Genomic DNA, 13,969 nt, shown 5'->3' on the forward strand with positions numbered 1-13,969 from the left:
GTACTTTAAAAAAATATTTTATTCCAAATGCCATTAGCATCCTTAATCAAATCAAGTGACAACAACAAATGAGCTGTTATCTTAATGTATTTAAGTATATTTATTCTCATTATGATATTTTACATTGTATATTTTTTATATTTATCCAGAAATATTTCCTTATTATGTTTGAGACGTTGTTTGTATGTTTATTTGTCTGGTACGTTTGGTGAGCCAAAGAAAAATTTCCACCCAGGTGGACAATAAATAATTATTCTATTCTATTCTATTCTATTCTATTCTATTCTATTCTATTCTATTCTATTCTATAATAATAATACTACAAGTTGTTACTATCATTAAAATATTTGTATTTCACCAAATTATAATAATAATGTAATACTATAGTAATACTATTGTACTGTAAAATCAAAAGTAGAATTTAAATAAATAATACATTTATTTTATAGAGCAACAGTAAAATAACAAGACTAATAGCTTACAATAGCTGTCTAAATGTATTTGCTTATAAACGTTGAACCATATAACTTTTATATTTGGCAGAAAACCGCAGGGAGATGCAGCAGATGTAGTTCATGTGGAGGAGCATTTACTGTGACCCAAGGCAGTACCTTTATTTTGAGGTTTGAGGTTTACATGTATACTGTGAAACACTAGAAGGCATGTGAACTCACCAGGCCCCTACGTCCCCTCTGCTGTCCGTGCTGTAGTCGTTCATACAGCCCAGCAAGGCTTCATACACAGGCCTTATGTTGCCCTCACACAGGACGCGGCCCGGGCTTCCTTGTGCACACACTCCTACAGCTATACACACCCTGAGAAGACAAGAAAGCACAGGACACATGGACATGCAATGCAAGACGGGACAAAGCAGTGAAACTAGACATGAATTTCAGGTCCTGCAGGAAGGAGCAGGCGTTGACCAAGCTGGCTCACGCTAAGCTCTGGCAGACTGGTTCTTCAAGCACAGAGGAGACAGGAGAAGCTGTTACTCACTGAGACATGGCTGTGGCCGCATCCCTCCTGGCTTCAGTTCGACTCTCCTGTTTCTGAGCAACTCTGCAGGCAGCCTGGAGCCCAGGCAAGATCTAGGGAACACGCGAGAGTATGCATACTCAGCCTAATGGCTCAGATTCACACTTGAGCTGAAAACAAGAGGCGTTATGAGGTGCGACCTGCTGTAGTTTGTCATGGATCATGAACGGAGGCAGTGAGCCCAAGGCGAGAGCGAAGCCACAGCGTGTCAGAACCTCGGGACTCTCCAGGGCCGACAGGTATTGACTAACCAACTGATCTGTGTGGCAACAAATGGATGTAAACAAACAATAAATGGACAAAAGTATGTGGACACCAAATAACCTCACCCATAAGTACTCGTTCAACATTAACTCTTTCCCCGCAATTTAATGAGATTTTCCGTCATTTATGACAAAAAATGGCTTTCCCGCCATTCACACGTTTTTCCGGCAATCTGTATTTTCACTGTTATACGATAGGGGTAGTAATGGGCGATATAAACGATATGCGATATAAACGATACAAAATTGGCCTACGACAGAGATTTTAATTCTATTGCACTATCGCGATAATGCATGTTGATGACGCAATCTACCCGCGAAATTTAGAGCCACGAGCTGCAACCGGCTGAAACGCATCATATTCGTCGTCATCTTGAGTAAACATGGCTGAAAGCGAAACGGAGGAGCTGGTGAAAAAGATCGGTGCAACATCCATTAGTTGGACTTGGTTCAGATTTAAGCCGTCCGACGAGCAGCAGCAAACTATACAGAGTGCGTGGGGCAACAGTTCGGTAACACACACGACTAATCTGTTCTACCACCTCAAAACTAAACATGTCACTGAATACCAGCGCGTATTCACAAAATAGTGGTGTAAACACAAAATCTCTGTGTGCCCGATTTCAAGATTCGTTGTTGTGTTGCTTTTTAACTGAGAAGACATCAGTTTTTCTGCTCTTTGCATCTTTTGTGTCCTTTAAAAAAATAGCCAAACTAAAACTACATTTGATTTCGAGTGCCTTCTGCACTGGTTCTGCACGTTTTACTGTCTATGGCATGGGACTACTGTAAATACACTTTTATACTTGAAACATTTTCTTTAGTTGACGTATAACAGGAGAAACTCGAAAAATTAGAATATCATGCAAAAGTGAAACTAATATATTATATAGACTCCTTACATGCAAAGTGAGATATTACAAGCCTTTATTTTTTTTATAATTTTGATGATTATGGCTTACAGCTTTATGAAAACCTTTTGTTTCACAATATTCTAATTTTGAATTTGGGGTTTCATAAGCTTCTAGCCACAATATAAACATTAGGGCTACTTAAAGTCTAGTGTACTTGCATTTTATTTATCTGCAACATTATGTTGTATAATTACAGTTTTGCACAATAAATGTTCTCAAAACTACATACACTGTTTCTTTCTTTCTTAAAAAAAAAAAAAACATTAGCAGTTGTTTGGCTTTCCTTAGGGTCTGTGTAACCTGTTCTGAAATGGTTTTATTATAATTTATATATCGTGATATATATCGTTATCGCAAGAGGCTGCAATGTATGTCGCAATATGGATTTTAGGCCATATCGCCCATCCCTAGATAGGGGGCGCTGTTATAGATCTTCAGAAATAGTAAAGCATCTCCGGATCCAAAAACAAGGGACGAAGATGATCTGCGTACACCAGGAGGAGTGGAGAGAAGCATTGCTTACGCACAAGTAAGCTAACGTGATCACCAAACATTCGACAGGATGTAATTCAAAACTGCCTAACGTTACCGAATGAAATGTCGACCCAGGAAAAGGTATAGGATATTGGTGGGGAAAGAGTTAATATCATAATAATAACCACAACCTGCTATTTTCCTAGTTTCCTGTACCTTGCATTTTCAGGTCGGCTACCCCAGGTTCAACTTGATAACACTGCCGACACAACGCTGCCAATGCTGAGACCGCGGCATCCTACAGAAAACACATATTCTCATAGCGACCATATTCGGTACAGTTGTAAGGCCTTCTGGGTGTTGAGGTGAGGCCTGTACCTGTATATCCCGTCTGGCACCGCCGGAGAACAGGTGAAGGTTCTTCAAGCTGTCGTCTATTAGCCATTGCCAACCAGCTGAAAGAAATCAGAATACACATGAACTTACAATCACAAACAAGTCGACAACATTACAAATCCATCAAACAATCACTCCGCCGTGAGACATTTGTGGTCAAACATATTTAAATAATGCAATTGTAAAGAGGTGTGGTTGACTCACTGATAACTGGGTCATCTTTAAAAGGCATCTCGGAGAGAGAGAGCTTTTCAATGAGGCCACAGACTGAAAGAAAAAAAAGACAAAGGAAAAGTAACTGGGCCATCTGCAATGTCTTAAACGTCTATTTCCTGAACTATTAATCACTGATTCTTAAGATATGGGACAAAACACGTCCCTCAACTTTATGTGCCATACGTTGCTAGCTAGGGATGCACCGATAACCGATATATTGGCCGATAAATCAAAATTTTCTATATTTTTTAGATAGTCTCACCATTAAATCCATGTCCCAAGCACACAATTAGTATAATGCTGTTCTCATTATAATTTGATGTAGCCTATATGACAGACTCAAGGCGAACAGTGTGTATCTGAAGTGTCTCAGCTGAAGGAAAAAATCCATTATTTATTTATCTATATTTTCCGGCCGGTAACGACAACATTAAAAAAGGAAAATTTACATTTACATTTAGTCATTTAGCAGACGCTTTTATCCAAAACGACTTACAATTTATCGGCCAATACCAATATGGTGGCCGACATATCGTGCATCCCTAGTGCTTGCCCATGCAAAAAAAAAAAAAGTACAACTTTCTTGAATCCAAATTGGTAAGATGTTTAATGAATTTATTATCAGGTAGCATAATAAGAACACTAGGTGCATTTAATCCATATTACTAGGGATGTGCATAGGTATACTGAAGTTACACCATTGGTCTCGGTTGTAAAAAAATATGCATTAAGAGACTTTTTTCTGAATTGGAAATTCTGTAATAACTACACTCTATTAAATTAATGTAACAGAACACTCCATCTTGAGACATAATAAAGCAATAAGCCCCAAGAAGCCGTGTTTTACAGTGAATTCAGATTTGTATTCAGTTTACAGTGCCTAAAAGCCCCTTTAGCTGTACTAAATTCACTAAATTATTGCTTTTATAAAACAGTTTTTCCACATACCCGTCAAGATTTCATAAAATAAACACGCAGACACAAAAATGTAATGCTATTGATAAAAAAATATTATTCTCCCGCCAAGCAATGTAGTTCTTCAGAAGCTGAATCATTGCCAAGCAACACACAGACGCTGCAACACATAAGCTGTGTTCGAAACCGTCCTCTATACCCTCATTCACTATTCCCTACATTACTCCACTTTCATAGTCCACTTGAAGGAGTGAATGAAAACGAGCGCAGGAAAGGCTGCCGCTTTTGCATGGTTGGTGCTTCTTGTTTAATAATCATTTGAAACTTAGCAAACTGGCAGCTCCAGTAGTAAGATGAAAAGATAAACTGGCATGTATAAACCTTAATTAAACTGCAATAATCGTCCATACAACGTCCACTATGGTTTTGGACACCACTACAAATGGCTGTCCTCTCAAATAGAGCAATATTTAAGGGTATATGGGGCGATTTTGGACACAGCCCACAGATGCGCAGTAATACTGATGTTATGCGGTCGGTCACAGGTGTATGTTTGTAGAGTCATTTACAACAGCTTCGAAAACAGCTCAACCAATCATAATCAAGGACTGGAACTATCCATTTTATAATAACTATTTAAAACATGCAGCACTTAATAAAAAGAGAATCCAAGTGCTAAACACCTGTCAAGCCTGTCATAATTGAAAATCAGTTTGTGCTTTTTATGATTATTATGATTATCTGTAGGTGGCGCATTAAAGATTAAAGATGATCTTTAAGGTGTTTTTTATTGAGTTGATCAGAGTCTTCGTCAAAACCACCATATAATCGGATAACACGGACATCTGTAATTTTCTTCTTAAGAAAATGTTCTGGTGGTTTGCTAGGGGATTTTTGTACTAGCCCAAGTCAAAAGAGCCCACCCTAATTCTTATTGATATTCTGGCTCCCATTTGGCTTGGGTCCCGCCTTCAAGTGATTTCTGCACCCTGTTCATGGTCTGCCAGAGCAAAATTATAAGTGGTACACACCTCTCCTTAATTTGAGGTATTATTCATGTCTGTATCAGAAAGCTAAAGATTTGTTCCAACCACTAACCATTAGTATGAGCTATAGCGGTAATGAGGCTTGCTTTATGTCACACACACTAAATTTCAACACGTGAAGCACAATCAATTCTGCTAAAAAAGTTTTTCTTACCAGCTGGTCTCATTAGCTCTCCACCAAATCCCCTAGGGTAAAAACAAAACAAAACATCAGTTACAAGCTATAGAAAAATAAGTGCCCCTGAAAAGCTTTGATGTCAATTATTGCCAGGTTATGAAGCAAGTGCTTACCTGTACTGCTTTCTGTCAGAGAGCTAAAGTGAACAAACATATGGAGGATCAGTTGCAATAAACGGCTTTTTGTTTTTTATTTCACAAAATAACACAAGAGACTAATTCTGCAGACCTTTTGATGAATGTCTTTAAGGCCTTCAATGGTGTCAGAGGACAGGAAGTCAGACACTGACCTATAAGGAAACAAATGCGTTAAATTAAATTAAGTTATGGTTAGACGAAGCTTTAATAAAGAAAAGCAGGTGTAACCTATTGTTCTGGGTGGCCAGCTCATAGAGAGCGTGAGTGATCTCAGCGCAGGCCAGGATAGCGCCGTGACGGCGGTGTAAATCCATCCCTGTCGCCATGGGCAGCAGCTGGGGTAAAACTGAAATCAAAAATAAAGGTAAGATCTGTGTAGAGGTAAAAATGATGCGTTGAAGGATTGGGTTTGCTGTATGTGTACAGACGAAAACTAAGGCGAAAAATGTTCATCAAGAAGCTAGGGTTAGGGCTAACCTAACCCTAACCCAAGACGATGGCGGAAGATTTGGTTTCAAAGCTAAAAAAAACAAAAAAACTATTTGGCAATATTTTGGATTAAACCCAATGCTAATAGGGAACCTGCAAAGGGTTAGCTGTGTTTTTCATTGTGTTATGTTGCGGGTCAATTTGACCCGTTTCGATTTTCTAGTTGTTGGAAATACTGGTTAACCTATGTTTTTTTTCTTGATATTTTGTGAATTTTTCTCATTTATCATCATGAACATGCATGCAAAGTTTCAACATGCTGATGTGTTTTGACAAATACAAACAAAATTACTATTACGATCGTGATGTTCGCGGGTCAATTTGACCCACATATTTTAACGCTCTAAGGCAACTGTACCGACCCAAAATAATAACTTTTATTGGTTATATTTTGTTATTGTGGCTTTTTACTACCTTAGGAAGCTAAAAAATGAGCTTTCCATACTTATGGAACCACACCTACGATGACGCATTATTTTTATCTCTCTTTCACGCAGGTCATGTTTTGAAAGACTATATCCTGTAGCTTAGGCTACTAATGTAGCTCTCCAAGCTACTATGCTCTCCACAGAACATAAAATATTAATTTTATTTTATTTTTTGTGTTCGCATTTATGAGGAAAAAACAATGTTATGGACGTGACAGTTCTCGGACTGCTTTAAAACTTTCACAGAGACCTCAAACAGAAAGCACAAAGCCTTTCTTTAAAGTGAATTTCGTTTTGTATTAATTGTATCTTAATTTTAATCAATGTTTCATCAACCAATTGCCTGGATTTAATAAATAATAAGTAAAGCAGATTAGATATCACGACACGGAGCCGCCGGCGCTGGAGCTCGTCTCATAAATGAACCGAAACTCAGCAACAGCATAGCCTACTTGCCTCACAGACCTGAGAAATAAATATATTATCTACAGAACGCTTGAAATCATACTTTTAAACAGAACAATTCAAAACAAAAGAAAACTATGTAATCCGAAATGTGCATTTCTCTGGCGCAAATGGCGCGTTCACTACTGCGAATATCGCGAGTCAGCATCGTCAACTTCATCTTTGCAGTCGACACAGAAAACACTAGTTTATTAATAAACAATTAAAATGTCCCCTTGCTATATTTGACATATTCACAATCATTACTTTTACCGGTTCTTTGACAGCTTTTAGGTGCTTTATTGGCAGCGCCACCCTTACAACATAAACGCGTCACCACTGCATCAGCACCGAAAACATGGAGATTTTTTTTTTTTATCCAAAAAAAAAAAAAATCGTGATACGAACCGAATCGTGGGTCAAAAATCGTGATACGAACCGAATCGTGGGTTTGGTGTATCGTTACAGCCCTAGTACAGACACAAAATAAAAACATTTATTTTATGTATGGCAGGGTACTTGTGATGTGAGGTGTGCCCATCCAAGTGCGAGAGCAAAACCAGCACCGTGTGTGAAGTGCAAGAAATTCATATGCAGAAAACACACACTTGCTGTGTGCTCATCATGTCAGAAGTCACTTCTTGACTTTATGAAATGAGTCTACAAAACAAAAGTTGAGCCCACTTAGGAAAAGTAAACAATATTTTCATTATACAGCTAAATTTAATTGTTCAGTTATGATGTTATAAGCATAAAATGTAAAAAAAAAAAAAACAGTATACTGTTAATCAATAATAATCAAATTTTGTCAAAACAAAACTGTTTTAAAAAATTTTTTTACAACATTTTCATAAATCATATGTTCATATATATATATATATATATTTTTTTTTTGTAATGTTTGACAAATGTTGATATTAAAAGTTGACAATATGTACCAGAATCTTTGTTGTTTTTCATAGTGTGATTTTTGAGGAATTGTATTGAATCCAATTAGGGTCAATTTGACCCGTTCCATAAAGGGTGTACACAGAAATCGAACAGTGCAAAAGGGTTAAGAATAATAATGAACCCGCCAATTAAGCAATTGCCTTGCCACTAATTCGAAAAGTAAAATGATTGACGGCCGCACAGGCATTCATAACGGTGCGTGTCCACTGGTGCGGAGCAGAGTGAGCATTATCACTTCATTACTAAGAAAGCTGAGCTTCACGCTGGCTCAACTTCCATAGGGATTAATTGAAAACGCTCTGTGATGTTTGCTGCGACTAAATCTACGGTCAGACTTTCTCAGGGATGAACTGTAATAAATCCAAACATGGATCTCGCATATGTTGTTTGCGATTGTGGTTGCTGAATTTTCTGTTGTTTCAATATAAAAAACATGAAAGTAATTTGGAATTACTATTAGAAATTTCGCTGTTTTAATTTTTGAGAGACGTTTCGTGTTTTTACCAGTTTTCATAATGTAGAGAGTGTGTTAATTTATATGATGAATAGCCTATAATAAATCAGAAACTAAAATGAGGAAAAATAAACCATGACATTCTCTTGATTTGTGCTTATAGGGGAAATAATTCTGATGACATGTAAAAATACTTTTCACAAATGACAACAATCGTTGTGATTATGATCTTGGGCAAACTAATCGTTATTATCAGTTTAACTATTATGCAGCATGGCGAAAATTTGCACAGTATTCATTGACTAAAAACTTGGCTGAAATCCCTAGACATTTAGTCAACTAAAACTTGACTAAACAAAAACAGGACAATGTTGACTGAAAGTACATAAGACTAAACAGCTGACAAAATGAGCACTATTCTCACCTGTGTTGGCCATGTATTCAGGAGCCTGGGCAGTTAGATTGTGCAGTGCTTTCGTGGCCAGCTCTCTGATCACCCTAATAAATGCGAATACAGCTTTAGTTGGAATAAAAAAAAAAAAATGTTTTAACAAATGAAACAGGACAATTACTTACCCGTCCCAGTGATTGATTTTCATAGCCACCAAGTGGTCAATTAAGGGTTTTGTGTATTCCTCAAAACCAGCGATGTAGACACTGAAAAAAAATCGTACATTAGTTTTACACAGCCATTTCTGACTGTTAGTATTCAAGAGGCGGACTTTGCTACTGTACTTAAGGCCGCATATGTAAATGACAAGGATTATGATTTGTTCATATGCATGCGTGTATGCATGCAGGCGGTCATATGTTAGGGAATTTGGAGGCTCAAATTAGGTTGTGCTGAGAAATCAACCCGACCAAATGGTCTCGACGAAGCCTCGATTCCCTCTCTATCTATTTATCAGTTTGAGGAAGAATCATATCTTATTTGCATTTGTATATGTGTGTGTGCAATGATGGCTACTCCACAAAACAAACTTGTCAATCCATCTTGATGAATGAAGCGATGTAGAACAAACAGGTGTGTTGAGAGGTCAGTTTTACTCGCATGTGAGTTGCATAAACACATTTTGGAATGTTTTAAAAAGGTGCATTGTGAAAGTGAATCGAACCAAGAAAATAAGTCCCCAAAAAAAAAATCTTTACAGTAGGTCTGAAAATACCTTTAGCATGCTTATTGTTAAGATGTCAACAGTTTCTGAAAGGCTTAGTTTTACTGTTTTAAAGCATGTTTACTAAAAAGGTTTGTCCAGACTGCTAGGGGACCACGAAAATCCTGTTTTTCCATATGTCACCTTTAAGGGTTACAGTTCACACTTGTAGTTTGGTTCTCTTGATTCCTTTGGTCCAGACCATAAAAAGAAAATACATTTAGTTCTGGTTCGCTTTGCGTTCATCGGATTTTTACCGATACTGATAACTAGGTTTGACCGTACGTGCCGATAACCGATTAATCAACCGATATTTTTTAAAAACAAACAAAACACTCACAAGTAAAACACTAAGTAAAACAGTGCTGAACTGAAATGTGCTAAATTAAATAAATATATAAATATGAATATATTAAAATGAGAAGTTCTACAGAACGAATTCTACATAAAATAATTTAAACATTTAAATATTACAGGTTTATTTAGCTATAACCTACAAACACACGTACATTTATTAGGTAACACTTTGTAAGTCCCATTTGTTAACAAGGATGTATTAGCTAGCTTTCACGTTATATGCATTATGCAATATACATTTTTTACAGCATGTATTAAAATTTGAGCAATACAAATGTACCTTGATCATTCATGTTAGCTCATAGTACATTAAAAGATCAAATAAAAATGTAAACTCAATTTAAAATGTATTGGTAAATGTTGAAATTAACAAACTAACAATAAACAATACTACAACATGTATTAACCTTAGTTAATGCTAAAAATGTAATCTTATTGTAAAGTGTTACCCCTTCATATAAATCCAAAGAGTCTGCTATAATGCTTAAAGATGGCCATCTTTAAATATCAGCAAAGGCCAGAGCATTAAAATGACATAAAAGTAGGCCTATATTACCCATAGTCTCTCACTTTATTTGCTCCTATATTAGAACACTTGATGATTAGCCTATCTAATCAAAATAACAATGTATAGCAGTGATAAAAAAAAAGAATTGAATCAAATGCGTTTCTGATTTGTTTATGTTTCTGTCGGCTACGTGAACATATCAATGTCGAATGTTGAGAATCACGTCACTAGCTTTAAATATGAAATTCGCCGGCTAATGAATGCGCAAAAGTGACCAGCTGGATATAAACTAATGCAAATAGATAGTAACAATTGCGACATTAAACATTTGGGTCAGGTTTGCGTGTGTTTTTGTCACATTGTTTTAATCACTTGAGGTACTTGAGTCCTCACAGCCTCGACGGCAAACATACTTCTGTACTTTCTCTGCTAATGCAGCATCTAGTCAACAAATTAATTACTTTATAATTATATGGCAATATGTACTTTAGTGTTCTGTATTCATACCGGTTCGCTGTCAGTGTTTTAAATGCGCATCTGAAGTGTCAGCGCTCTCCATCCAGCCTCACGTGTTCAAATAAACAACTCAGCCAGTGACAGTTTGTTATTTGTCCTTTAGAGGCCTCTGTATAATGCCAGCAGTCTCTTCAGAGCTCTCGTACTGTGTAATGACAGCGCACTCTTCTCAGCCGCTCCAGCAAGGGACGCAACCCGGGAAAACTATCGGTATGGATTTTTGCCATAGTTCCACCACTCAACTGTCGGAACCGATATATCGGCAAACCCGATGAACCGGTCGACCTCTAGTTCACACTGTCCTTTTTAACACAGAACCTTAAGATACAAAGCAAAAAAAGGCTTTCATGATGTATATTTTGCGACAGAACTTGTCGAACATTGGAAACAATGCTCATTGTGTGTGCATAGCCTAAATATGATGTTTTTTGATGGAGCTGACAACTCGAGAAGAGCTTATAAAATGTGTAAAGGAGTCAAAACAGCAGCAGGAATCCCTCGGTCACACACAAATGCAGATCTGCTGCGAGGACACGTAGTTCGGATGCCTGTTACCCAACGGTGATGGGAAACATCACGACTATGACGAGAAAAAACAGGTACGCTTGAGAATTCTGTCCTTTTTAAGGTTGTATCTCGTGACATCGTGTCTTGTTTTTGTTGCGTTCATATTTCAGTGGAACTGCACCAGAGTTCGTTGGAAAGCGGACCCATCTTTTCAGCGGTTAGACTCGAATATGGCTCTTTGCTCCCTAAGGCTAGCATTTTTCACATTGCTTGTACACTACATTGAGATGACACAGTCAAATGGTGTCATTTTTCAGAAGGGTGGGACACGAGAAAGGGACAAGACAGACACGACAGCGTAACCACTGCTTCACTCATAGATGCATTCAAAACATACCGTGATTGTGCTTTGATTTGTCTGATTGTTATGAGAAATGGGGTGTATGATTGATCTACCTGAGGCATGTACACTGAGGAACAATGGAGCTCAATTAAGCACACCAAAACAGCTCTTAGTCACACATTGTCACCTCCTTAGTCCTTACCTAATAGTCAAGTAGCAGTTATTCAGGTTACCGACCGTGAAGTAGTCGGCCGCTGTGACAATGTCTATGCCATGGGGGAAAGTGCCCTGTGGAGACAGGATATCTCAGGGGATCAGATTAGACACACAGACTTCACAGTTGCACTACAAATCAGTGCAAGTGTTAATAATGGATCTGAATAGTCTTAATGCAAGTGTATTTTCTTTCCGTCGTACCTGTCTGCCCACATTCTCTTGGAAAGCAGCCTAAAAGAAAAGGAAGCAAACATTATATTTTCTAAAATGTCTTATTGTATGCAAAAGTGTGTATTCCCCCCACCCCGTTGTCAAATACGCTAATGCTTTGAAATACTTCAGAAACATTTCCAGTAACAAAAAAAGGGAATGCATATTATAATTGAATATAACCCTTTATGTTCATCTCTAATCAGTATTATCTTTTTTTTATTATTATTGTGGAATTGTTTTTAAAAAGACTTTAAAAAGACTTTCAGGATAAACTTACAGACGCGGCCTTTCTGCAGGTGATGTTCCTGTCAAACACAGTTGCGATGACCAGCGCACTGTAAAGGTAGAAACAAATGAAAGATCATAGATAGAATGACATCCATCTATCTATCTATATAAACTAGGACAACTGTTATTATATATCATGCATCTTCTTGATTTTGTTAGTTTGGCAGCCTGAGGTAACGCACATTTACCACTTTCACTCAAACATATACAGCTCTAAACCTTCACATCTTTCACACCCAGTGATGAGGCATATTATTAAAAAACAAGTGTGTAGTTCTCATCTCAAAACTCATCTATCATTTCAGTGCCCCCATAAACCTGTTGCACTCTTTTCCCTTTATTCCACCACTCCTCCTCCTCAACCAAGCTGTGTGAACGTGCCCGCGAGGTATTCCCACCGTCACTCACAGCCTGGGAGAATGAAGTACACAAACATACACAGTACACACACACAAGCCTGCAGGCTTAACACAGCCGCGCTGGTTTCGATGATCAACTGATAGTGGCCTGGAGCAGCATAAAACGGACAGGGACTGAACATGCAAGCCGAGCTAGATCAGTCAGTTATTGTTTTATAATAACGCCTTACGGAAACCATTGAAAACTTCTGCTTGTGCAATGTGCAGTGTAGTTGACTTTAGCAGATAGTTCTTCCTTACTTTCTTCCAAAAAACACAAAAGGAAGAAGAATTGTGCTGGTCACACTACAAAAATGCAATTACAGTGAACGGAGACTGATTGCTTTTAAGATTCAAACAGGACTTAAAAGTATCATTAATGTGCTTCATACAACTTTTGAGCTATATTCCAAATCTTTCGAAGTCATACAATATGTTTTTGTGGAGGAAAAAAAACCAGAGCGACCAGTACAACTTCTCCAAATGTCTCCTTTTGTTCCCCTGAAGGAAGTCATATATATTTGGAACAAGATTTAGTTTGAGTAAATAAAGATAGACTTATTTTATCTGAGTGAACTTTTCCTTTAAATTAAGTGTCCCAAAAAAAGAAAATGTGAATGCTGTGAAAAAAGGAGACCATAGATGATTTATTATTCTTAAGAATTGGTTTGTTTTTTACTTTTGTATATACAATACTGTTCAAAAGTTTGCAGTAGGCAATATTTAAAAACGTTTTGTTTTTTCAAAAAAAGGTTTTTGATACATTTTTAAAAAAGTAAAAAAACTAAACAAAAGAAAAACTGTAAAAAACTTAACATTGTGGAATATTATTACAATTGAACAGTTTTCTAATTTAAAATATTTAAAAAATGCAATTTATTCCTGTGATGATAAAGCTGTATTTTCAGCATCATTACTCCAGTCTTCAGTGTCACATGATCCTTCAGAAATCATTCTAATGTGATAATTTGATGCTCAAGAAACTAATTATTATTACTACTATTATCAATGTTGAAAACAGTTCGATCATATTTTTGTGAAAACTGTGATTCAATTTTTTTTTCACGCATCTTTGAAAGTTCAAAAGATCAGCATTTGTAACTTAAACATATTTACTGTCACTTTTGAT

General features: G+C 37.1%; 1 protein-coding gene across 2 annotated transcripts in view; it reads right to left on the reverse strand.

Annotated features, from left to right (window-relative positions):
* The window catches only part of tbcd (tubulin folding cofactor D), a 54,934-nt gene that overhangs the window by 18,826 nt on the left and 22,139 nt on the right, over positions 1-13,969 (reverse strand). The window contains exons 15-29 of one of the 2 annotated variants that reach the window (XM_079619413.1): positions 12,432-12,489; positions 12,143-12,172; positions 11,928-12,013; positions 8,917-8,997; positions 8,765-8,838; positions 5,803-5,920; positions 5,666-5,726; positions 5,551-5,573; positions 5,414-5,445; positions 3,287-3,349; positions 3,065-3,141; positions 2,903-2,984; positions 1,176-1,294; positions 997-1,088; positions 675-815 (exon numbers count right to left, since the gene is read on the reverse strand). In XM_079619413.1, coding sequence (XP_079475539.1) covers positions 675-815; positions 997-1,088; positions 1,176-1,294; positions 2,903-2,984; positions 3,065-3,141; positions 3,287-3,349; positions 5,414-5,445; positions 5,551-5,573; positions 5,666-5,726; positions 5,803-5,920; positions 8,765-8,838; positions 8,917-8,997; positions 11,928-12,013; positions 12,143-12,172; positions 12,432-12,489 — 1,137 coding nt within the window. Of the gene's footprint in view, positions 1-674; positions 816-996; positions 1,089-1,175; positions 1,295-2,902; positions 2,985-3,064; positions 3,142-3,286; positions 3,350-5,413; positions 5,446-5,550; positions 5,574-5,645; positions 5,727-5,802; positions 5,921-8,764; positions 8,839-8,916; positions 8,998-11,927; positions 12,014-12,142; positions 12,173-12,431; positions 12,490-13,969 lie in introns of both variants that reach the window. The other variant, XM_079619414.1, reaches the window with a different exon arrangement.

The sequence above is a fragment of the Phoxinus phoxinus genome, assembly GCF_949152265.1.
Source record: "Phoxinus phoxinus genome assembly, chromosome: 1".
Taxonomy (NCBI): domain Eukaryota; kingdom Metazoa; phylum Chordata; class Actinopteri; order Cypriniformes; family Leuciscidae; genus Phoxinus; species Phoxinus phoxinus.